The following is a 27438-nucleotide window of genomic DNA, read 5'->3' on the forward strand; positions in this document are numbered from 1 at the left end:
ACCACTTACTACTCAATTATATTCCCCTTACCCTCTTTTTTTTTTTTTTTTTTTTTTGGTGGTACTGGGGTTCCTGGAAGCCCTTCTACCTCCAGGCTACACTCCCAGACCTATTTTTTTACATTTTTATTTGGAAACAGGGTCTCCTAAGCCAGCGTGCGCGGCTGGCTTCGAACCTGCACATCCTCCTGTCTCTGCCTCCCAAGCGCGGGGATTACAAGTGTGCGCCACCACGCCCGGCCCCCCCTTACCCTTTTTTGAGACAAAGTCTAGCTCAGGCTGTCTTTAAACTGGTGATCTTCCTGTCTCAGCCTCCCAGGTAGCTGGAATTACAGATGTACACCACTGTGCCTGGCTAACAGAGGCTCTTTTGGTGGCCTCTGGTGAAAGATGTGTGATATAGAAAATGTATACATATTTTCAGGAACTTGTAAAACATACATTTTATCAGTTCTAAAATGAAACTAACATAGGTAGCTGGTTATTCAGAGGCTTCAATTACTGTATGTTACTCTGAACCTCCTGCCCTAGCACATCCTTTCTACATTCTCCCAATAAGGGGCAAAGTTGATTGTTTTGAGTTTCATTTTCTTTGCATAGTTTTTGTGGTATAGACTGCAATGCATAATGAGATCAGACAATCAGAGTAGAGAGATTTGAGTAACTCATTGCATAAGTAAATTGATTTCCAATGTGTAATGTAAGGGAAAATAGCACTCTAACATTACCTTTACTGAGGTATAATTTACATATAATTAACTAATTTTTATGTATAATTCAATTCTTTCTGACAATTATATATACCTATGTAAGTGCCATCACAGTCATGTTAGAGAACATACTGTTACCCATCCTAACATGAGTTCTTTCATTTAATTTACAAAGGTAAAGCACCAGCCCCAGTCTCAGGTAACCACTGATCTGATTTCTGTCATTATAGATTTGTTTTATAATATGAAATTATAGAATTTTATATAAGTGAAATCAATACACAATATTTTGCATATGACGTTTTGTGCTGAACATATTTTTTGAGATTCACTCGTATTACATGGATTATGAGTATATTCCTTTTTGTTGCTAAGTAGTATTCCATTTTTTGATTTGTAAAAATTTTCATATCCATTTATCACCTGTTGATGGACAATTAATGTTTTATTTCCAGTCTGGGCTATCTAGATATTAATTACCTAGAGAGATGTATGAAATCTACTTATGGCCATAAAACTGCTATGAACATTTATTTTTAAATCTTTATATAAATATATTTTAATTTCTCTTGGATACATATATAATACATAAGGATATAGTTGCTGGTTCATAGTAAATGGAAACTTAACATTAGAATAAACTGACTTCTTGTTTGCCAAAGTGGTTTTACTATTTTAAATTCCCAGATGCAATATATGTACACAGATGGCTTTTCCCAGCCCTCTCCCTCAGTGCACAATTGTGTTGCTTAACTATAACCAACCTACTGTCATCCCAGAGCTTATAACTGTATCTCAAACCCTATAGCCACAGGTTTTGTCTCTATTACTAGACAAGAAATGTAGTTTCAAGAATGTGCTGTTTTTACTTCTTTTTCTTGTTTTGATTTGGCCCAACTCCTCTGAATCTAGTCTTATACAGTACCCTTGCCTTTTTTTTAACACTTAGAAACTCTTAAAATTTTACTGTTTCTAAGGCATTATAAATCTTTCTCCCACATGGTGACTTTTCCCATTGGTCTTGTGGAAGAAGACCAGGAACTCATCTGTGGGCCTTTAAACAGCCCCAGACAAGCCGGGCATGGTGTCACAGGATTGTAATCCCAGCATTCAGGAGTCTGAGACAGGAGGATCGCGGTTCACAGACAGCCTCAGCTACTTAGTGAGGCCCTCCACAACTTAGTGAGACCCTGTTTCAATATAAAGAATAAAAAATAGGGCAAGGGGTGTCGCTCTGAGATAGAAAACCCCTGAATTCCGTTCCTAGACCCACACACACACAAAAAGCCCGAGACATGCTTTTCCTAGTACAGGACCTGATTGACAAGTCAACAGAAGACTCTTCTTTCTCTGAGCTAAGGGATTAAGGATTCACTTAGCCCAACTATCTCCAGGGTTTAGGGAGGTACTTATTTCAATTCCTATCCCTATATATCAGATCCACAAATTATTCATTAATAGTAGAAACTGGGCGTGGTGGCGCACGCTTGTAATCCCAGCATTTGGGAGGCAGGAGGATCTCAGTTTGAGGACAGCCTCAGCTACTAATTGGGCCAGTTGCAACTCAGTGAGACCTGTTTCAAAATAAAGAATAAAAAAAAAGTAGGGCTGGAGGTGTAGCTTGAAGGTAGAATGTCCTTGGGTTTCATCCCCAATACCGGGGAAAAAATAGAAGACTTATGCTTTTATTCTAGTCTGAAATAGATATCTAGATATACACATATCCTTTCATGTCAATCTCCATTTGTATTCACTGGGTTGGGAATCTATATTTTATGTATTCTATTCATATATTAAGTGCCTAGTTTAGTGTTATACAACCTCTGAGAACTCAATAAATATTAATCAAATTGAAATAATGGCGTCCCTTATAAATATTCATAAGCAAATAGAACTAGCTAAATATATAGAGTATGAAGTACTCTTCTAGAAATATTTGAGCTAAAATGATTAAAAACTGATGTGGTGATTTGACTGTGTAACAGTACAGGTATTATAGGAGTTACTAGTTTTAAGCAGTATGATGGAGAGAAATTATATATGTAGTTTAATATGTAACTTAATAAAATATAATTATTTTACTATAGACTATCTTTTGCTGATAAAATTAACTAACTAGATGGATGGATGGATGGATGGATAAAATCCATTTTTTTTTTTCAGTACTGAGGATTGAACCCAGGGGTGCTCTACTATTGAACTATATACCTAGTTTTTTATTTTGAAATGGTCTTGCTAAGTTGCTGAGGCTGGCCTCAAACTTGCAATCCTGTCTCAGCTTCCCAAGTTGTGGGAATATAGGTGTGTGCCACCACACCTGGTTTGAAATTCACTTATGTCAGAAATCTTTGGAGCTTTTCTACAGCTGATATTACTTATAAAGTACTTTCTGGTCACGTGGACTAAAGTACAATGAATTGGTAGAGCTTTGATCTGGCCTTAGAACAAGAATTATTTTAGTGCATAGCTGTTTCTCAACCTAAATACTAAAATTGCTTGTACTAGTTGATATATTTCTGATCACATGAAATTCAAGTTACTTTAGAAGACAGTTATCATCCATTTATGTCTGAAATGTGGAATTTACACTGTGCTTTCTTGTTAATTTCAACTAATCCGAAAGTAGGAACAGCTTATGGTGTAGGACTACCTACACATCAGTGTTTGGGAGTTGGTTAACCTGTAGAAAGGTAAGAACACCAAATACCTGATGTTGAGAGACATGTCTCAGCTACTCAGTCCATTAAAAATATTTTTCAAGGAATAGCATTTGTTGGAAAGAAAAAAAAAAAATCTAGGGTATCTTATATATTTTCCCCTCTGTCTCTTAACTCCCTATGCCATTCTTTTTTCCCTACAGATTATGTTTCAGGCTTATGGAGACAAACAGGGACCACTGCATGGGATGTTAATCAATACTCCATATGTGACCAAAGACTTACTCCAATCAAAGAGATTTCAGGCCCAATCCTTAGGGACAACATATATATATGATATCCCAGAGATGTTTCGACAGGTAAAGTTGGCTAAGGGGTAGGGGTCTTGACATGTTCCAAGGAAGCAGCTTCTCCGAATTTTCATCAGATGGAGCTTTGACTAAAAAAGGGCACTGCCAAAGGGCAGGAAATATCCTGACACTATTCTCATTTATGTTTCATTTGAGATTTAGTGACTGCCAACTCTAATATTAGATGTTCTTTATGAATTAACAAAAGGAGTGGTGAGAGTAGACTCTTTCTTGAGTAGAGGAGAGTAAACCAAGACCACATGCCTGTGGTGGTGGTTTACAAAAGACCTGTGTCAGGAATTACATATATATATTTCCTAGGTCTATAGTCAAATTAGGATTATTAAAAAAGGGGATGAAACTCTAGTTCTCATTTTTGTATTTTCCAAGATTACCCAGGGCTCTAGCTGATAGCCTAGGCTAATATGATGTGAATCAATATAGATAGCATAGATAAATGGATATAGACTGCATGGTATAGTTTTAAGTATAAGTTCTTTTGTAGGAGATTTATTATAGCTGAATAAAAACTAGCATGAGAAAATATGACATTATGAATTTCATCCTCTATATGAAAATAAATTCCTTTGATCTGTATGGTGAATCACCTCTATGCTGTAGATTTTTCTTCCATCAATAGAAGGCAAGAAAAGTATATCACCAGCAGAAAATGCAGCAGATAAAGAATAAGGTATCAAAAGAATACTGAATTCATCTTTAAAAAAAATCTATGAATATAGGATTTTTTCCAAGTCTCTTAGTACTACCAGTATTACCACATTTGAATTTTAATAAAAGTAATATTTGTAGACTTGGCAAATAATAGCCTATCTATAATTTCTGTATTATTCACAAATTCAAGAGATTACCTTTATGTAACCATTTGCTTACAAGTTTTATCTCTTGAAACATAGCTACCCTCAGTATATCCCTTCTTAGAGCACTGTTAGCCTGAAAACCATGTTGGTTCTGTTTCCCACTTCAGTGCTATAAATAAAAATTTCATCCTATATAATAGAAATAAACACAATGATTAGGACAGGTAGGTCTCTATGAGTCATTTGTGCTTTAGTTCTTGCTTTGAGGCAAATAAAGAAAGAACTTAACTAGAACTCACTTCCTAAAGGATCTGTTATATTTATATAGGAAGCTGGAAATGAAAATCATAATGGTTTTTAAAGGGGTCTTTTTTTTTTTTTTCTTTTCTCTTTGGACTGGGGATCAAACCCAGGACGGTGCACTTGCCAGGCAAGCGCTTTGCTACTGAGCTACATCCCAGTCCAAATCATATTGGTTTTTAAATGAATAGTTGTGTCTGTTTTCACAAATTTCAGCAGAATTGATCTGCACAATTCTGAGAAGTTATACAACTCTTAGCTAATTTCTTTTTAGGAGCCTATAGTTATGAAAAATAGTAGAAAGAAGATTCTTCCTTGAATCTCTAGTTAAAAACCTTCTCTGGCTTTTCTGGGTTGTCTTTGTATTAGCTGAGTGTCATGTCTTGATTTTGTGGCTGTTCTTCTATTACCAGGTTTCTTCAAGAATTGCCCTCCCCCTTCTTCAGAAGGATTTAATCCTGCTTACTAAGTTTTTATTTTAATATTCCTGGGATAGTGTTAGGTTTTTTTGTGTTTGTTAATTCTAGTGCAGATTCAGACTTACTCAGTAGTCTGACTTTGTTGAAAAAGTGCCTGACTTTTGCCATATAAAAATATTATTTAATGCCAGGCGTGGTGGCACACGCTTGTAATCCCCATGCTTGGGAGGTGGAGACAGGAGGGCGCAGGTTCAAAGCCAGCCTCACCAGCTTAGGAGACCCTGTTTCCAAATTTAAAAAATATAAAAAATAGGTGTGGGAGTGTAGCCTGGAGGTAGAAGGGTTTCCAGGAACCCCAATACCACCACCAACAAAAAATATTATATAAATACAAATCTGTACTGAGAATGGGAGCTGAGAATTTGTTTAGACTCTCTGAAGAACTCTTGGAAAAAACAAAACCAGACTTACCAAATCTTAATAATTATTTTTATCCATACTGAAGTGTCGTCACTGACTAATCAAACTTCTCTCTTCCACTAGTCCCTGATCAAACTCTGGGAGTCTATGGCTACTCAAGCATTCCTTCCATCTCCCCCTCTGCCTTCTGACATGCTGACTTATACTGAACTAGTATTGGATGATCAAGGTCAGCTGGTCCACATGAACAGGCTTCCAGGAGGAAATGAGGTAAGTACCAGAAACCTCTCTGCCTTTCTATCTCTGTGCCCACAATTACTAGCCTTCCTTAGAGGTGGTCATTATATATATTAAGAGCCAAGTGAAGCCGGGCGTGGTGGCGCATGCTTGTAATCCCAGCATTTGGGAGTTTGAGACAAGAGGAATGCGAATTCACGGACAGCCTCAGCTACTTAGTGAGGCCTTCCACAACTTAATGAGACCCTGTTTCAAAATAAAGAATACAAAATAGGGCAGGGGGTGTAGCTCAGAGGTAGAATGCCCCTGGGTTCCATCTCCAGACCCACACACACACACACAAAAAAAAAGCCAAGTGACATGCAATGTAGTATTCTTGGTAGAGTTGTTTAATGAGAGAAGATTGAATATATTTTAAAGAGTTGTCATTAAATTAAGTGTGATAATGATGTTACAATTTTGATTTTTTTATAAAGAATATTGTAAACTGGGATAGCAGTGCATGCCTGTATTCCCAGTACTTGGGAGGCTGAGGCAGGAGGATTGCAGCTTCAGCAATTTAATGAGACTTTCAGTAACCTAGTGTGAACCTGTTCCAAAACAAAAAATAAAAAGGGCTGGGGTGTATCTTCAAGGTAGAATACCCCTGGGCTCACTCCCCAGTGCCAAAAAAAAAAAAAAAAAAAAAGGTAGTATAGCAACATATGTACTAAAAGTATAAATGATCTGATGTTTAAGATTTGCTTCAAAATAATGAGGAATGCAGGTATGAGTATAGATGGAATAAGACTGGTCATGAGTTGATAATTGAAGGTAGGTGGCAGATACATGAGAATAAATTATTTTCTCTATTTTGTATATGCTTGAGTTTTTTTTATAATAAAAACACTTAAAGTATTATTTTTCTTAATTTTTATTTGTTTCCTTACTTGCATACTAATTATGCATTTTTTAGTATTTTTGTCATGCTCAGCTCTTTTTTGTTGTTGTTGTTGGTTTTTCTTTGCAGTACTGAGGATGAAACCCAGGGGCATTCTACCTCTGAGCTACAGCCCCAGACCTATTTTTTATTCTTTGTTTTGAAACAGGATCTCACTGAGTTGCAAAGGGCCTCACTAAGTAGCTGAGGCTGTCCAAGAACTGCGCTCCTCCTGTCTCAGCCTACCAAATACTTGGATTATAAGCATGTGCCACTATGACTGGCTTGCTCAGCCCATTTGATCTAATAGCTGTCATGAGCATGATAAATATATTCTTAAGGGGGCTCAATCACAGTAAGGAGTTTAAACATAAAAGAAGAGCCTGGTGTGGTGGCATGCATTTGTAATCCAAGTACTTGGGAGGCTGAGACAGGAGGATCACAGGTTCGCAGCCTTGCCTCAGCCACTTAGTGAGCCCTCTGCAACTTAGCGAGATCCTGTTACAAAATAAAGAAAAAAGTAGAACTTGGTGTGTGGCTCAGTGGTAGGATGTTCCTGGGTTCAATCCCCAGTGCTGCAAAAAGTCAAATATTAAAAAAAATAATAATAAAAGAACAGAAAACTTTTTTTTGTGTGTGTGTAGAACTGTCGATAGAATTCAGGGACATTTTACCTCAGAGCTACAACACCCCCAGCCCTATTTTTTATTCTTTATTTTGAAAAAGAGTTTCACTAAGTTGTAACAGAAATCCCATTTTTTGATAGTTATCCAAGAACACATTTTCTAGTTTTTTAATCCTTTCTCATTTAGTGATATGTTAATAATGATGCAAAGTCATACTCTGTTGAGTATCTTCCTTCATTTGTTAATATTCTTCTGATTATAAGTATACATCTAAGCCGGGTGTTCTGGCGCATGCTTGTAATCCCCGTGCTTGGGAGGCTGAGACGGGAATCGCACAGGTTTGAAGCCAGCCTCAGCTAAGTGAGGCTCTCAGCAACTTAGTGAGACCCTGTTTCCAAATACAATATAAAATAGGTCTGGGAGTGTAGCCTGGAGATAGAAAGCCCCTGGGTTCCACCCCAGTACCACCAAAAAAACAAACAAACAAAAAAACCCTATATATCTAATGTACAGTTATTACAATGATAAAAACACAAGTGTAAAAATACAGATGTTAGCTGGGCATGGTGGCAAACGCTTGCAATCCCAGCATTCGGAAGGCTAAGACAGGAGGATCACAGTTCTTGGACAGCCTCAGCTACTTAGTGAGGCCCTTGGCAACTCAGTGAGACCCTGTTTCAAAATAAAGAATAAAAAATAGGTCTGGGGTTGTAGCTCGGAGGTAGAATGCCCCTGGGTTCCATCCCCAGTACTGTTAAAAAAAAATATATATATATATATTTTTTTTTTATTTCAACCTTAAATATAACTTGTAGTTAATTCTTATTCCTTAGAATCTTTTCTATCTGGGTATTCACCATAAACAGGCTTGTTAAACCACTGGAGATATTAAGCAGATTGCTTTCATTTTCAGTATTTTATTTATTTATTTATTTATTTAATTTTTGGTGGTACTGGGGTTCCTGGAAACCCTTCTACCTCCGGGCTACACTACCAGACCTATTTTTTTATTTGGAAAAAAGGTCTCTTAAGCCAGCAAGGCTGGCTTCAAACCAGCATGATCCTCCTGGCTCCACCTCCCAAACGGGATTACAAGCATGCGCCACCACACCTGGCCATTTTAAGTATTTTTTTTTTTTTTTAATGTTGCTCTAAGCCGGGTATTTTTTTTTTAATGTTTAAATTTTTTTAAATGTTGCTCTAAGTATTTTTTTTAATGTTGCTCTAAGCTGGGCGTGGTGGTGCACACTTGTAATCCCCGTGCTTGGGAGGCTGAGACAGGAGGATCACACAGGTTAAAAGCCAGCCTCAGCTACTTAGTGAGGCTCTCAGCAACTTAGTGAGACCCTGTTTTCATATAAAATAGAAAATAGGTCTGGGAGTATAGCCTGGAGGTAGAAAGCCTCTGAGTTCCACCCCCAGTACCACCAAAAAAAAAAAAAAAAATGTTGCTCTAAGTTTAAGGTGTTTGGCTATTTCAGTAATACACTAGGGACTTCCAAGTGCAGATAATTTAGTATTAAGATGGAAACAAACATTGAACCAGGTGGAGAGAATCAGACTTGTAGTTCTACTAATCTCTAGCCTTGATAAATAGAAAAGGTGAGAGGGTAGAAGGGGAGAATGCATAGAATTTTGACAAGAATAAGGTTGGGTGTGGTGGCACATGCTTGTAATCCCAGCATTCTGGAGGCTGAGACAGGAGGATTGTGATTCAAAGTCAGTCTCAGCTACTTAGTGCGATTCTTTGCAGCTCAGTGAGACCCTGTTTCAAAAAGTATAAAGACTAAAAAATAGGACCGGGGGTGTATCTTGGAGGTAGAATGCTCCTAGGTTCCATCCCTAGTACCTCAAAAAAAAAAAAAAAAAAGAATTTTTACAAGACTAGATATATACTAGTCAATCCACAAAGTTGATACAGAGATTTGTGCTACTGTGTGTAGCATCTGCTCAGTGAGCTCTCAGCAGCAAGGAAATGCTTCATTGTGCTAGACTTAAATTCTGATTCATTGAATCACTGTTCAGAAATGGAAGACACCTTCATGAACATGGCGCTGAGAGTAAAACGGTTTTAACTAATGTAATTAAAAGACAAAATGAGATTTTTAGCCACGTGAAAGCTAGCTGCAGTGCTATATGAAACCTCTTGCCATGATCTTTCTCTTCTGCTTTCTCTCTGCTCTCATTCTGTGTTTGAGTGAGTGGAGACTGGGGGAATAGTGAAGTCCCAGAGGGACAGAGCTCTGTTCTTGCTGAAATTACAAGCACAGAGCTGCCTGGGCATGAACATGTAGTGTTTACTCTGCCAGTATGAATACAAATAGTCTTATTATACGGGACTCAGTACCCAAAGACCACACACACACGCACACGCATACACGCGCGCGCGCACACACACACGAATAAAAAAATTAAAGGTTTTTTTTAACCCTTTTAAGACCTAACAAACCGTAGTGGGAAAGGAATACCTTGAACAGCGGCATAAAACTATAGCTCTGAATAGTAATCTAGTATAGGAACCACATGTTTTCCTTTGCCCGGTGCTCTAATAGTTTTGAAAACAAAAACTAATAGCATTTGTTAAAATGATTTTTGCTTCTTGTCAGTTTTCACTTTTTATCTTACACTTTCCCCTCCTTGGTTGCCTATTTTCTTTGTTCTCTTTTCCTTTTCTTCAAATGATTGACTAGGATTGAGGCTGAGTGTTAGCTTGCTGTTTCTGAGCCTTTGAGCTCAGGAGGAGTGAGACTGATGTTCTTTTGTGAGCAGTTAGTGGCTAATGCCCAAGATGGCTGGTGAAGTCTGTGGCCTTAGCTAGATTATAGGGCATTGCACGACAGGAATGAGGTTAGGGTATTAGTATCAAATTCTGCTACCAATAGCTTGAACATACAATGGAACATGTCCACTGAGAGACTGACCAATCTAAGGATGGAGTTTCAGCAGTCAGAACTCTGAGGGACAGCTGTGCCTAAGAAATGACGAGGTGTCAGTAGGATGTATTTCCTCATGCTGAGCCCAGTTTTATCAGGGCACGTTGACTTTTCAGCAATTGCAGTTTAATTTCCTTTGGCCAAAGAGACAAGTTTGTCATGAGTCTGGCACTCTACATATTACCCCAAGAATGATGTGAGGAGAGTGAAAAGAGCTCATGCTGATGAGATTTTGAGCAAATCGGTCCTGTCCCAAAGAGAAAGGGCATCTGAACAGAGCCTTGAGAAATAGTTTATTAAAAAAGGAATAAAAAATTGACCTGCTAATGTTCTGAGAGCCAATGCTCGATGTAAATGCATTGATGCTACATAGACATTAAATCATGGTAATGTGGTGTTCTCCAAAGGTGACGGCTCTACCAGGTCATCATTGTGGGTGGTATTGCATTACCTTGAAGGATTGGAGTTTCTGAGTTTGAAAGCTAGCGCATGGATATAAGGGTAAAACAAGAGATTCTTGTGGAGTGTTTTCATGAATTGAGATGCTTTCCCCCATGATCAAAGGCAGAAACCTGCGCTTACCAGACTACCAGCTATATTGGTGGCTAGTCTTTCTTCCCTATTTTTTTCCCTTAGGACAGTAAATAGGTGAAATGGTGATAGGCCCATGACTTGGACCAATTCAGTTCCGTTTAGTTTTAGGTAACTTGTTTGCCATTTAAGGAAGAATATTGGCTATTTCAGGAGAGATGTGACCTGCATTTTGAACATTTGTGCCTGTTTTTAAAGCAGGAGCAAGAGAGCTCTTCTGATTCCATATTAGCTACTTTCTCTCTTCCTAGTTGTCCCTTCCCCACAAAGAAAGATGCGACTAAAGGAATGCCACCTAATGCTTGATGAAACGTAGAGGAGAACACGTTTTTCTCGTCAGGTTTGAATGAATGGCATTGCATTTAGTATGAATTTAGAGTACGAATAAAAAAAAAAAAGATGTAGACTAAATCTGTGAACTGTGTTACTTGCAAATAGCTCCAAAGATGAGTTGCCCACAATTTTTTCTTAATAGTTTCAAGCAAAGATGAAAATTGAGGAAAATGTGATTGCAACATAGACTAAACTGATTTCATTTCTAGCTGCTGTGATGCTACAGTGATGAGCACTGTATGTAAATACACAGCTAGATGAATGTGTGCTGTTGAGCCTGGATACAGATGAAGTGCCGTCATCCAACAATTCTCCTTCACTACTTCTCTATTGTGGAGGAATTGTTTTCATTTACCTGCCAGTTTGCTAACCTGTTTTGATCATTTGGCAGAGGCTGTTATTGCAGGTGGGAACATTTTGCGTAACAGTTCGCAATCCAGTGCAGCTGCTTTTCGCACTAAATCCCGTTATTAAAAAGCTCAGGCTAAGATCAAGCCAAGGGCTCTAACAGACTTGACAGAGAACAACTTAACTTCTCCTGGTAGGGTGAAGACAATCCTAGCTTTCTTGAGACTGTTCTTATTTGTTCTGAAGTAAGCGAATGGCATTTCGTTACTTTATTTCTTCTTAACAGCTCTATGGACTAGATCTGAAATCTCTAAATTGGGCAGTGATGAAAGATAGGATAAGGGAGGCAACTTTTATAGTGATTTTAGTACTGGTAGAAATTAGGTCCCTGCTTTCCTTACCATTTCAGAACAGTTCTGCTTTATGTTCTGAGGTGAAACAGTGGAGATAGTGGGTATTAGCAATTCAGCCCTGGAACTGCTCAGCCCTTCCAGTACCTTTACTTACCACTCCTGTCATAATGAAAAACTGAGATGAGAGCTATCGTGTTTAGAAGTACTTATAATTTATTAGGTAGAGTAGGTATGCCTAAAAAAGGATTGGTAATCAGAACTCTTGCATGGCATAAAAATGTTTTTCTTTAAACTTTTCTGAGAGAAAAGTATATTCCAATGCAGTGCAGTAGTCACCTTTATACACTATCACACTGTGCTGTCTCCAAGGCTTCATTTTTTCAGATGGGCACTAGGTGTCAGGGTTTTTCCTTCTTAAGCAGTTCAGCACTCACACAAGCCTTTTAAGCACCCTATTTGGGGAGGCAAATCCACTTGTGTCCTTCCCTTTTTTCAGCGGGCACCGTAGGCTTTCCCTAATGTTCCTGCAGTTTGCAATTGCCTTTGGTTGGAGATGTGTGGAGCCTGCATCGTGGCACTACACATTTTCTTAGGAAGAGGATGATCAAAGAGGAAATAAAGGAGTGCAAATTAAAGTTTAAAGACTAGCTGCCATCATGACTGATATCTTGGTTTCAGTTCTGCTTTATGTTCTGGGGTGAAACAGTGGAGACAGTGGGTATTAGGAATTCAGCCCTGGAACTGCTCAGCCCTTCCAGTACCTGTACTTAATTGTTGTTTAATTGTTCACAGTGTGCCAGTGCCACTAAAGCACAGTGTCTCTTTGCTTTTTATTATAAAACATTTTTAAATGATACAGAAAAATACGAAGAAGAGATATGACAAATACCCTGCTTCTGTTGACCATCTTGAACAAACCTTACCATTTTTGGCTGTGTTTTTCACTTATACTGTTGTCATCCTTAAGATTTTTAAATTTGAGTGTAACAAAAAATTAGGAGTTGGGTAGGGAAAGGAAGTTGTTAAGCTTAAATAAGTCTAAAAGATTAGAAAAAATTAATTAGTAGATCCATCCTAACAGTTTTTAGGCTGGACTTCTTAATCCAAAGGACCTCTTATTTTAGAAAAATCACCGTAAACTCTCAGTCTTGATTCCTTTGGAATCCATACTCTCAGAGCAATTACTTGGGTTATCCTAGACTTAAATTCTAGTGGAACCCATTATTGTCTAAAAGTACCTGAAGAGAGTGTATATGTGGCTTGTGAGTTTTGGGTAAAGAAATAGTTGACTATTTCTCATGCTCATAGGACCTAAACATTTTTCCAGTTTATCATTAGATTTTTCTACATTGTTTCACTTAATTTAACCTCAAAATAACTTCATGAGTGGGAAGTTAAATTAGATGTATTTGAAGCCGGGTGTAGTGGCGCATGCTTGTATTCCCAGCACTTGGGAGGCTTAGACAGGAGGATCGCACAGGTTCAAAGCTAGTCTTGACTACTTAGTGAGGCTCTCAGGAATTTAGTGAGACCCTGTTTCTAAATAAAATATCAAATACGTCTGAGAGTGTAGCCCGGAAACAGAAAAGCCCCTGGGTTCCACCCCCAGTACCACAAAAAAAAAAAAAAAAAAAAAAAAAAAGATATATTTGACTGTGCTTTTTGTTTCATTCTTTTGAAATCAGTGTCCCTTTTTATGCAAGGTATAAAAATTAAGCCAGTGTCAATCTTTTTAGATATGTGTTAGAAAAGTAATGTGTTTGAGTTGTGGTCCGCTGATGGTGAGCTTTGACACACCTCAGAAAAGCAGGTTTGAAAAACAAGACCATGATCTGTATACTGACTAGTGATAGTCTAACAGCTATCAGTCTATCTCTAAAGGTGGGAATATGTAAGTGCTTTGAGATCCTCAGCAGAAAAGAGTCACATAATAGTTATAATAAACATTCGTAATTTATACTTGCCTGATTTTTCATTAGAACCTTCAGAAAACCAATTTTTAATCCTTTCAGGCCTAAGATAGGAATTATCAGCAAAGAGAAAGCTATATTGTAGAACATATAGTAAATTAGTTTTATTTAAAAATTTTATATTCTTTATCCCCATTCTAATACACTAATGCATTATACATTCTAATATATTCTACCTCCAAGCTATACCTCTAACCCTTTTTTTTTTTTTTAATTTGGAAACAGAGTCTTGCTAAGTTGCCCAGGCTAGCCTCAAACCTGCAATCTTCCTGTCTCATCCTCCAAGTATTGGGATTACAGGCATGTACCACCATGCCAGGGTGGGAGGTATATAGTTTTTTTAGTACTCCTTCTGAATGACTGTTATTAGTAGGAGATTTCTCATCAGGTTGATTAGTTGGTTTTGACTCATTTCATTGTAAACAAATTTAAGGCTCAATGAACTTGACTGACTTTGAGAATCCTAAATAATCCAGTGAGCCACTAATGTAATACATGTGGAAAATCCTTGGTTCTTTTCAAAACTAAGTCATATATGTAAAACCCCCAAATAAAAGGATGCGCTGGCCAGCATCTTTTTATGTGTTTTAAGATTTTACTGAAAAACAATGTGGCGTGCTGCTCTGTGTCAAAGTGGAGGCCATAAGGAACAGGACAGAAACATATCCTCAGAGGAGAGGTATAGTGTGGAGCACCAGAGCTCAGCATTCCTCAGTGATTAAAAGGCAGGGCTTCTGGGACTATAGTAGCCAACTTGGTTGATTTCATTACCAGCCAATTGATCCTTTGTCCTAGCAGATACCTCTGATTTATCTGTGCTTCGTTGCATGTTTTTTTTAAAAAGAAATTGATAAAACCAGGCATGGTGGTGCACACTTGTAATCCCAGTATTTGGGAGGCTGAGACTGGAGGATCACAGTTCACGGTCAGCCTCAGCTACTTAGTGAGGCCCTCCACAACTCAGTGAGACCGTGTTTCAAAATAAAGAATAAAAAACAGGGCTGGGGGTGTAGCTAGAAGGTAGAAAGCCCCTGGGTTCCATCTCCAGTGCCAAAAAAAAAATTATTGGTAAGTGTATTAAAGTATGTTGTGTACATGTGTAAAAACATTGTGGTTTCTGTATAAATATTTTAGGGAGAAAACATTTTCATATGCAAAAATATTGCTTCTAATCTTTGAAAATATTTTCAGAAAATAATTCTGAGCCAAGTGTGGTAGTATGTGCCTATAATCTTTGTACTTGTATGGCTGAGACAGGAGGATTACAGTTTGAATTAAGCCAGCTTCAGCAATGTAGTGAGACTCTTAGCAACCTAGTGAGACCCTGTTTTTAAAACAAGTAAATAAAAAGGACTGGGGATAGACCTCATAGGTAGAATGCCCCTGGGTTCAATCCTTAGTACCACAAAAATAAAACAAATAAAAACCTCTCAAATGAGTTTTTTTGCCCTAAAAAATGATACTTTTCTTATTTTTTATCATATTTTAGAGGACTTGAAGTAAATTTACTCAGCTATTTTTTAATTAACCAAGCATTGAAAAAAAGAATAGGATATTAAGGAAATTGTTTTTAAGCTCTTTTATGTGATCATATAGCAATAGGCAGTGGTACATGCTTTATCTGGCAGATAGTATAATATGGAAATGCAATGACATTTTTTCAGAATAGCTTTTACACATAGGACAAAATTATATTGGTCATTGATAGGTCCAACACTACATTGCCTATGGCTTTAATATAACTTTAAAAATTATACAAAAGGCTAGCATGGTGGCACACACTTGTGATACCAGTACTTGGGGGACTAAGACAGGAAGATGGCAGGTTTCTCAGCAACTTAAGTGAGACTCTGTTTAAAAAAAATAAATAAGAAGGATTGGGTTTTAGCTCAGAGTAGATTGATCTTGGGGTTCAGTTCCCAATATGAAAACAAAACAAAAAAACCCTATGTAATATTTTCTGATATTTCATCATGTGTTTTATTATGAGACTGACATCAGTTGAAATTACCATGGCTCTGGGCGTGGTGGCGCATGCTTGTAATCCCTGTGCTTGGGAGGCAGAGACAGGAAGATCACATAGGTTCAAAGCCAGCTGCACTGGCTTCAGAGACCCTGTTTCCAAATAATAAAAAGTATAAAATAGGTCTGGGAGTGTAGCCCGGAGGTAAAAGGGCTTCCAGGAACCCCAGTACCACCAAAAAAAAAAAAAAAGAAGAAGAAATTACCATGGCAATTTATTTTTGATAGTTTCAAATTAAGATTTAGCTGGGTGTTGCGAAGCACGCTTGTTATCCCAGCACTTGGGAGGCTGAGACAGGAGGATTGCACAGGTTCAAAGCCAGCCTCAGCTACTTAGTGAGGTTCTCAGCAACTTAGTGAGACCCTGTTTCCAAATCAAATATAAAAATAAATCTGGGAGTATAGCTCGGAGGTAGGAAGCCTCTGGGTTCCAAAAAAGAAAAAAAAAAAGTGCAGCTTTAGCTTGGCATAGTGATGCACACTTGTAATACCAGTACTTGGGAGGCTGAGACAGGAGGATTGCACAGGTTTGAAGCCAGCCTCAGCTACTTAGTGATGCTCTCCACAACTTAGTGAAACCCTGTTTCAAAATAAAGAATAAAAAAATAGGGCTGGGAGTGTTGCTCAGAGATAGAATGTCCTTGGGATCAACCCCTAGTTCCCCTCTCCCTCTCCCTCTCCCTCTCCCTCTCCCTCTCCCTCTCCCTCTCCCTCTCCCTCTCCCTCTCCCTCTCCCTCTCCCTCTCCCTCTCTCTCTCTCTCTCTCTCTCTCTCTCTCACACACACACACACACACACACACACACACACACAGAACATATTAATATCCCATACAAGATATCAAAGGGGCCAAAAGTTAACATTATATTATGTAGGTAAAAAGAAATTCAAATTTCGACTCCTTCTGCCTGGGTCTTGATTTTCTCATTTTTGTGTTGCAGATAATTCCAAAATCCAGCTCAGGGCCTTGCAGGGTGATTAATTCTCTGGTACTAGTAAAATTAGAACAATAGCTGTTGGAGGTTTTGCCAAAGAGTACTCAAGTTTTAGCATAGAAAATAACAAAGTGCTGGGCATGGTGGTGCACATTTAATCCCAGCATTCGGGAGGCTGAGACCAGAGGATCATGGTTCGCAGACAGCCTCAGCTACTTAGGTCCTCCACAACTTAGTGAGACCCTGTTTCAAAATAAAGAATAAAAAATAGGGCACAGGGTGTAGCTCCGAGGTCGAATGCCCCTGGGCTGGGTTCTATCCCCAGACCCCCCCAAAAAAATAAAGGCTCACCATTTCAGCCACAGCCTAATCTGTATTTTAGTTGTGGAGAGGTTGATACTGTTGAACTCAAGAGTGTAGAGGTAGAAGGCAACTGTGGCAATAATACTCCTTTTCTACCTATCACAGCCTAGCTAAAGTTGATGAATGCCCTTTATACCCTCAAAAAACAAAATGTTGTCCTGTTTTGCCCCTTAGTTTTCTCTTCAGATTTCCTCATTGAGTTTAACATTGTGTTGCAATAATGTTAAAATGTTAAAATATAAATAATGTTAAAATAAAAAATATAAAATAATGTTTTAAAATAATGTTATTTTAAAACAACAGCAGCTTTGGAACATGCCTATGAGTACTTGCACATTCTGTTTGCATTGATAGTACAATTAGTGTTGATGTCAATTTTGGTGTTAATTTTGGGTCATGATTAGTGTTGACACTTTGTGTCAGACTAATGGCATTTATGGGTACCACCAGAATAAATGTTAATATTATCATGTTTTTAGTGTCTGTTATAGTAACATTAAACTAAGGGCCTCCCAGGAGAAAAAATACATATGTGGGTAGATAGATAATGCTTTTCTGTATCACTGGTGTTACTCAGTGAGAAAATGACATCTCAGGGCAGAATCCTAATCACTGTTTGGAGCATCAGAAATAATGATCACCTCTGATCGGGGGTTGTGAATAATTCATTTGGTTTGATTTTCACGTCCTGTCCAGTGATACTTTTCAAACCAAATGTGTTTCTACAGGAAAATAATGGTCCCACTTCTTATGGAAATACTGTGGCACAAATCATTTTACCCACATAAAAACAGTTAAAAAGACCATTCTCTTCTGCTTGCTTCCTCCTCCCTGTCCCCTCCTCCCTCACTTGATCATGTTTATTCCAGGATCAGGATGTGGCCAGAGAAATATTTTCTTTAGGACATGTAAGGAAAATAAATATTTATTTCTATTCTTAGTTTGATCACTGTAGCTCTTTTGATCCCTTTTCCTTTTTTACTTTATCTTAGTTTGATAGTCCTAAGAAACCTGTTCATCGAGGTGTCTTGTTATTAAAAGTCATCTGCAATTAAATATTTAAACATCTATTTGTGGCTCTCTTAATGACAGTTCAGTAAGAACATAGGACCACTTGGTTAATGTTCAAGAGAGGTGGTGGTGAGGGAGGAAGCTGCCGGTGCTGCCAGTACCAAGAAACCCGATCCTGAAACTCATTATGCCATAAACCCACCCACTGACACAGCAGGCTACAGGTTACCCTTTTGTTGTTCCCCCAGCCAGTCTCTTGCAGTAGTCCCTTAGTCCTGAGTGTTGTTTTACCAGGTTTCACCTGGGCAGAAATGTGGGAGGGAGAGTGAAGATGGAAAAAGGGGTTCAGTGGTGAGATTTCCCTTGGTTATTTTTCTCTTTTAATAGACAAGGCAGCTTGGGCTTAGGTGAAATCAATGAATGTCACATTCTTAATCACATTGTCACATTTGTATATACTTTCCTAGTGATTGCAGAATTTGCAGTGTAAAATCTTCATTGTTTATAAAACATAGGTAGGCCCATCTTTGTCAAGTAATTTGACTGAAGAACTTGCCATGTCCTAATTAGATGGGGGGGGGGTGAGACTGTCTTCTGAAGTAATGACCTAGTCCTTTGAGACAAAGCTATTCTTAGACAGAATATTTTGAGCCATTTCTCCTGAATGTTGTGACCTTTTTTTTTTCTTCTTCAACCTGATATTCAACATCAGACATAAAGTGTTTTGCATTCAGAAACCATTTCCAGTATCAAATTCAATTTTGTCAAGTGATTAGTTGAATTTGGTGTAGAATAATTTAGAAACACAAAGCTGAAAGTGGTAGTCTTGCTTCTACACTGGAAGAAAGGAGCAGCAGTGATCCTCCTCTCAGCAACTGTGCCTTGCAGCTGGATTATTGCATTACATGTCTTTGCAGCTGGTACAGACCTGCATCTGTTGACACCATGTGTTTCTACCCAGGACTGCTGGAAAAAATGGGGGAGTGGGTGAATTGATACCTTACCTGCCTGTCAGTGCAAACGTCCTTTTATGTACATATGTTTGCAAAGCTCTTTAGCCCCCTTGAAGATGAAAGGCTCTGTATAAATATAAGCTTTCGATTTTAGTACATGTTTGTAATACATGTGGTACAGTCCTAAATATGTATTTAGCTGATAGGCACTGTTCTTGTCTATCGTACAAATATTGACTTTAAAAGTATAAATATGTATTTAACCATCAGACCAGAAAAACACTGAAGCAGTTACTTCTCAGGTAGAGATATTAATATTGTATAAACCTATCTATATATAATGTTTACATTCTACTGTATCATCGCAGAGCATTTCTTTTTAAAAATGAAATGATAGCCCCAACAAACTAAAATACTTCTGGGTTTTTTTGTTTATTTGTTTTTGTTTCTTTTTTTTCCTTTGTGAATGCTAGGGAATGAACCTAAGGCTTCACACATGTTAGACAAGCACTTTACTACTGAGCTATACTATCAGCCCTAAGATAGCTCCCCCTACCCCAGTACTAGAGTTTAGGGGTGGTCACCACTGAGCTACACTGTCAGCCCTTTTAAAAAATTATTTTGAAACAGGTCTCACAGAGTTACCCAAACTGACCTTGAACTTGTGATCCTCCAGCCTCAGCCACCCACCCAAATAGCTGGGATTACAGGCTGGTGCCTGTAATATAGTTTGTGATATTCTCCCCTTACTGTAATTTGTTATCTTTAATTTTCATGTTTATTTCTCTTTTTAAATTTTACATAATTATGATCTATCATAGTATGACTAAAATTAAGAATCAGTTTCTCTAAAATGAGAAATTGATTAAGCTGGTGAGATTTATTCCCCTTTAAAGTTCTTTATTATTATGACAGTATTCAAATACATAACAAAATGAGGACAATAATATAAACTTCCATGTACCTATCACCCAGAGAAGAAGTTTTTTTGCTTTGTTTTGTGATACGGGGCATTGAACTTAGTGCTGCTCTGCTACTGAACTATCCCCCAAACCCTTTTATTTATTCATTTTTTTGGTGGTTTGTACTGGGGTTCCTGGAAACCTCTGGGCTATACTCCCAGACACCTATTTTTTATATTTTTTTATTTGGAAACAGGGTCTCTTAAGCCAGCAAGGCTGGCTTCGAACCTGCGAGATCCTCCTGTCTCCACCTCCCAAGTGCGGGGATTACAAGTGTGCACCACCACACCCAGCTCCCCCAAGCCATTTATTGATTGATTGATTGATTGTACTGAGGATTGAACCCATGAAATTCTGTCTCTGAGCTATTTAGCTATTTCTGCAGACATTTTTTTTGTTTTTGCTTTTGTTTTTGTGTGTGTGTGTGTGTGTGTGTGAGTGTGTGTGTGTGTGGTGTGTGTGTGTGTGTGTGTGTGTGTGTGTGGTACTGGGGATAGAACCCAGGGGCATTCTACTTTTGCACTATACCCCCAGCCCTATTTTTTAGTCTTTTTATTTTGTGAAACGGTCTCACTGAGTTGCGAAGGGCCTTCCTAAGTAGGTGAAACTGTCTGCAAACTGCAATCCTCCTGTTTCCACCTCCCGAATGCTGGGATTACAAGCATGTGCCACCATGCCTGGCCCCAGACCTATTATTTCTAATTTTGAAACAGGGTCTTACTTACTAAGTTGCAGCAGGCCTCACTAAGTTGTTGAGTCTGGCCTTGAACATATGATCCTCCTGTCTCAGCCTCCAAAGTAATTACAGGCCTTTGCCTCCATGCCTAGCTGAGAAAAAGTATTTGATAATCTTTTTTCACTTTTTTTTTCTTTCCTGTTTTGGGAATGGAACCCAGGGGCATTCTACCTCTGAGCTATACCCCCAGCCCTATTTTTTTATTTTGAAATAGGGTCTCACAGAGTTGCAAAGTGCCTCACTAAGTAGCTGAGGCTGTCCGCGAATTGTGATCCTCCCGTCTCAGCCTCCCAAATCCTGGGATTACAAGTGTGTGCCACCATGCCCGGCTTTCACTTATATTTTAACTTAAAAAATTAAAAGTATAAATACAGTATAAAAAATCCCACACAATTTCATTATCCTAATAATCTCTCACCTTTTTTTTTTTTTTTTTTTTTTGTCCCTTCTCAACTCTATTAGATAGAGGTTTTTTGTTTTGTTTTTTGTTTGTGGCAGGCCTCAAACCTGCACTCCTCCTGCCTCAGCCTCCCAAATACTGGGATTGCTGGTGTGTGCCACTGTACTCGTCTGCTGATAGAGTTTTAAGGCATATTATACACCTAATAGGTACAGTTTACTATTCTAAGACTTATAAAAAATGTATACACTAAGTTGTCACTACCCCATTTTACTAATGAAGAAACTAAGGCACAGAAAGGTTAGTAACTTTACCTGAAGTTATATGGCTAGTAACTGACTATTCTGTTAGATTGTCAGGGTCTGAGAATCTGGCTCTTGAGTTTGTTCCCTTAACAGAAACAGTATTTGCCTCTTACAACTATGTTCTGCACACAATTTTATGTCTCTTATCATTTAGTATTATGTCATGAGTATGTTAAAATGCTATTCATAGTCTCCATAGCCATCACTATTTACAGCTATATAGAACACTAACAAAGACTTCATTCTCTTCAGAATTTTCTTAACTTTTTATTTTAAAATAATTTTAGATTTTCAGAAAAGTTATAAAAATACTGCAGAGAGTTTTTATATACTCTTTACCCAGCTTCCCCTAATATATATTTTGGTGCTGGAGATTGAACCTAGGGCTAAACGTGCCAATGAGCTACACCTCAGCCTCAACTTCCTCTAATATTAACATCTAACCATAATGTAACTGTCAAAACTAAAACATTACCATTGGTATAATTCTATTAGTAAACAACGAAATATATTTTTTTAATTTCACCAGTTTTTCTAGTAATTTTTTTGTTCTAGGATAGTTTATGATAGCACATTGCATTTAGGGGTCAATGACATTTAGATTTGGTCTGTGATGTTCATCTTTCAGATTGTGTTCATCTTCCATGTTGGTCTGGAACATACTTTCTTAATTACTGTAGTAAAGAAATATTTCTTCTGTGAACCTTACTTTACAAAGTAAACAATTCAGCAGGTGTAGTGGTGCAGTCCTATAATCACAGGTACTCTGGAGGTTAAGGCAGGAGGATCACAAGTTCAAGGCCAGCCTGTACAATTTAGCGAGACGCTTTCTCAAAACTTTAAAAAAGGAAGTGCTGTCTGGGGATGTAGCTCAGTAGCAGAATACCCCTGGGTGTAATCCCCAGTACTGCCAAAAAACAAAACAAAATAAAAAAATAAAGGGAAACAGTTCATACTAGCTATAGAAACAAGTTACTTAATTACTCTGTGTAGTAGTTTTCTCAGAGAAACCTTTGAGTTAATAATCATGATAACTACTATTTTTGGGGGGGTATCTGGGGATGAATCCCAGAGGCATTTGACCTCCAAGCTATACCTTCTTCCCTATTTTTTATTCTTTATTTTGAAACAGAGTCTCACTAAGTTGTGAAGGGCCTCACTAAGTAGCTGAGGCTGTCTGCGAACCATGATCCTCTTGTCTCAGCCTCCCAAATGCTGGGATTACAAGTGTGCGCCACCATGCCCAGCTATGATAACTACTATTTGAGGGTTTTTATGTACCAGGCTCTGTATTACTTTAATATGGCATTCCTCAAAATAATCTCTTCAAAAAGGTATTTCTATCTATATTATCACTTTGTAATTGAGGAAGGTAAGGCTATCAAAAGCTGACTTGTCCAAAGTTATACAGCTAGCATGAAGCTGAGATTTAGGCAATGATAGCTTGAATCCCCCATCGAACCTCTTAACCACTATCAGTTTTTGTCAACTTGTAGTGCAATGCAGCATGAACTAGATATTCACTAATAGAAGCTCTTATTTAAAAAAAAAAAGTCTAATGATATTTAGGACTCTGATTCTGTAATCTCCTGATACCAGTCATAGATAATGTTCCAAGGCCATGGTGTTGACTGTTTTCCAAGTATTATTTTAAAAAGTAAAAATGAGCTGTGTGTGATGGAATATTCCTATAATTCCAGCATTTAGGAGGCTAAAACAGGAGAATCAACAGGTTCGAGGCCTGCGACAACGCAGCAAGACTCTCAGCAACTTAGTAATATTCTGTTCTAAAATAAAAAAAAATAAGCTGGGCATGGCAGCACACACTTGTACTCCCAGTATTTGGGAGGCTGAGACTGGAGAATCACAGGTTTGCAGCCAGCCTCAGGTATTGAGGACCTCCGCAGCTTATTGAGACCCTGTTTCAAAATAAAAGAATTTAAAAAAATAAATAGGGCTGGGAATGTAGCTAGCAGGTAGAATGCTCTTGGCTTCAATCCCCAGTGTCCCCCACAATAAATAAATAAATAAATAAATAAATAAATAAATAAATAAATGGCTATAGTGTACCTCAGAGATAGAACATCTTTGGGTCCCATTTCTAATACAAAAAATAAAAAATAAAAATGCTGGGCATGATGTCACACGCTTGTAATCCCAGTGCCTGAGGCTGAGATAGGAGAATCAAAGATTCAAAGCAAGCCTTGGCTATTTATTTATTTATTTATTTATTTATTTATTTATTTATTTTTGTGGTACTGGCGGTGGAACCCAGGGGCTTTTCTATCTCCGGGCTATACTCCCAGACCTATTTTATATTTTATTTGGAAACAGTGTCTCACTAAGTTGCTGAGAGCCTCACTAAGTAGCTGAGGCTGGCTTTGAACCTGCGCCGTCCTCCTTTTTTAGTATCCCAAATGCTGGGATTACAAGTGTCACCACTACACCCGGCTAAGCCTTGGCAATTTAGCAAGGCTCTCAGCAACCTAGTGAGACCCAGTTCCCAAATAAAGTATAAAATCTGGCAGGGGGTGTAGCTTGGAGGTAGACTGCCCCTGATTTCAATCCCCATTCCAAAAAAAACATAGTGAAACGACTGTGGAACCAGCAAGTATTTATGATGGCTAGAGAAAGAACTCTTAGGCAGTATATGACTAATAATCAAGTAGGTTCTCTATGAAGTTCCTTAGTTAAAAGATAGAAGAAAAGAGTCAAGCGTGCTGGCACACACTTGTAATCCCAGCATTTGGAAGGCTGAGACAAGAGGATCATGGTTCGCAGACAGCCTCAGCTACTTAGTGAGGCCCTTTGCAAGTGAGTGAGACCCTGTTTCGAAATAAAGAATAAAAAATAGGTCTAAGGGTGTCCCCCAGAGGTAGAATGTCACTGGGTTCCATCCATAATACCATGCAAAAAAAAAAAAAAAAGAGAGAGAGAGGAGAAAAGAGAGGTACTTTAGGCTGGAGAAGCTTTCCCACAGAAATAGAATTTGAACAAACCTTTTGAAATAGTAGAATTTGGATAGATTGAGAGAGGAAAAAGGTATGACCTTTGCATATTGAAGTTAATACAATAGATTTTTCCTTCTGATAGTTTGTTCCTCAAACCCATAGGTATTAGTTTCTTAATTTTGCATCTGGGGCATTGAAGCTCACTAAAGTTAAATAATGTTTTCAAGATCACAAAATTAATGAGCACTAGAACAGATTTTTTTTTTTTTTTTTTTTTGTGTGTGTGTGTGTGTGTGTGTGTGTGTGTGTGTGTGTGTGTGGTACTGGGATGGAACCCAGAAGCATTTTACCTCCAAGGTATACCCCCAGCCCTATTTTTTAATCTTTATTTTGAAACAGGGTCTCACTGCGTTGCAAAAGGCCTCACTAAGTAGCTGAAGCTCCAGGAACCCGGATCCTCCTGTCTCAGCTTCCCAAATGCTGGGATTACAAACATGCCTGGCTTAGAACCTAGATTTAGATTTAAGTTTTGTTGACTCTCAAGCTGCCTACATTTACATTATATGCATTATTGTTGAGTATCTTGCTGTACTAAGACTATGATAGCTTTCTCCATTCTGTAATGGTACTTTTTAAGGTAGGGGTGGTCAAAGAACACACTTTGGAAAGGCATTGATAAAGAATAGTGTGTTCTTCCTGCTGCTGTGTTGACACCTAATTAGAAGTCAATATTGCAAGCATAATGACCTGGCCAGTTGCTGAACTGACTGCCCAAGTGACACAGAGTCCCCAGGTAATAATGAAAGATAAGAGTATTATTTACTTGCCCATTGCCACATAGTCATAGTGTTTACATTAGCACACAAATGCTGAAGTGGATTCTTCAGGGCTTATATCTAAGCTTCATCTGGCCTAGGTGGCTAACGTTAATATATCATAAAATTTGGGGTAAAGCCCAATTTTCCTAACTACATATGCATTTAAAAGGGAGTAGATAGGAAGTCACTTTTTCACCTGAAAAACAAAAGAGCAGTTGAGCTAGAGGAGCACATAAGAAGGCAGAAGGCATATAAAATATTATTGACTAGCTTCTTAAAAAACACATCCAAAATTATCCTGATACTTGAGGTTTCTCTGTGCTGTTTTTGGATGATGTGTTTCTCCTTCCCTTATCAAGGTCTTTAATGAACAAATAGTGTAATATCTTAGAAGGTGATTGGATTTTTTTTCCTGTGTATTATATCCATTTTGATTTGTATTTGGCCAGTGATATGATGTATTAAATAGCTTATATTTATCTGTGGGTGTTTCATATATATATTTCTTAATGCTGAGAATCACAAATAGCTGTGTGGAAAGCTTCAGCCTGCCTGATTGCAGTGGATGTGCAATTGGATTGAGGAATGTGTACTCAGAGCTTATGATCACTGGCCCGGTTGAGTCTGGGTGATGCATGTGGCTTTCCAGGGATGCTGCTATTTACATCTGTTAATGGCCCTTCTTGATGGCCAGCTCCCCAATGAGGTGATATGCAGCAGCCTGGGAATGAGGGACCAAGGCTGCAGATGTGGCTGGGCTCCATTAGGCAGGACTAGGGATGCTCATCTGGTAGGCTTTGTTTTGAGGGGTGAGTGGTGGGGGCAGGGAATGAGGCCAGAGAAAGAAGGGTGAAAAAAATGAGAAGCATTACTTATCCAGGTATATGGAAAACACACAGGCAGACATGAAAAACTGCAGCCATAACTGGGTTATAAGTGAATAGAAAAAGGAAACTAGTGAATAAACAAGTAGAAGGACTGACTTATTCTCATATAAAAGAGGAGAAGGCTGTGAGAGTTTGGGAAGAGACATGTCACTGCATTTTAAGTCAAGATCATTTATTTGTGGGACTGGTCAGATGCTACTGAACAGAGATTTAGATACCCCATATTACAGCAAGTCATTAGTTGTGTTATTTGGTTTTCTGGTATTGGGAAAAAGCAGCGAGAGATGCTCTCAAGGATGCAATGTTGAGCCATAATAAATTGGTTTAGAAATGCAAGATACCTGCAATATGCCAGTAAAGAATGTTTCTTTTTCTTTCTTCCTTTTTCTTTGCATTACTGGGGATGGAACCCAGGGGCATTCTACCTCCAAGCTATGCCCCCAGTCCTATTTTTTATTCTTTATTTTGAAACAGGGTCTCACTGAGTTGCAAAGGGTCTCACTAAGTAGTACCAGAGGGTGTCCATGAACTGCGATCCTCCTGTCTCAGTCTCCCAAATGCTGGGATTACAAGCATGCGCCACCACACCTGGCTAGTAAAGAATGTTTCTGTTATTCTTCAGTAAAAGAACCTCTGCTCCCTTATGTGTTAAAAGGTTTTTGTTTGTTTGTTGCGGTACTGGGGATGGAACCCATTCTACCTTGGAACTGGGGATGGAACCCAGGGGCATTCTACCTCCGAGATACACCCCCAACCCTATTGTTTATTCTTTATTTTGAAACAGAGTCTCACTGAGTTGCACAAAGGGCCTCACTAAGTAACTAAGGCTGTCCGCAAGCCGTGATTCTCCTGTCTCAGCCTCCCAAATGCTAGTATTACAAGCATGCGCCACCACACCTGGCTAAAGATTTCTGTGGAATGAATCTCACTAAAGGTTATATAGCTTTCTATATAAAGATTATATAGTATCCTTGTAGATAGGCTAGTAAAATGGGAGTTCAGTATTTAGTCACCACTACTATAACATTCTTCCACATATAGCTTAAGTACATGTAGACTCTGATTTTTTCCATCTTGAGTAGTCCCAAAGACGGAATTGAGTCAGCTTTGA

At 38.3% G+C, this 27438-nt stretch overlaps 1 protein-coding gene across 2 annotated transcripts in view; it reads left to right on the forward strand.

Annotated features, from left to right (window-relative positions):
* Positions 1 to 27438, forward strand: part of ACACA (acetyl-CoA carboxylase alpha) — a gene marked incomplete at both ends in the record, with an annotated part of 343744 nt that overhangs the window by 227204 nt on the left and 89102 nt on the right. For both annotated transcript variants that reach the window (XM_080712598.1, XM_080712599.1), the window contains 2 exons: positions 3571 to 3726; positions 5798 to 5944. In XM_080712598.1, coding sequence (XP_080568724.1) covers positions 3571 to 3726; positions 5798 to 5944 — 303 coding nt within the window. The remainder of the gene's footprint in view (positions 1 to 3570; positions 3727 to 5797; positions 5945 to 27438) is intronic.

This window comes from Muscardinus avellanarius (genome assembly GCF_963383645.1).
Source record: "Muscardinus avellanarius genome assembly, chromosome: 16".
Classification (NCBI taxonomy): domain Eukaryota; kingdom Metazoa; phylum Chordata; class Mammalia; order Rodentia; family Gliridae; genus Muscardinus; species Muscardinus avellanarius.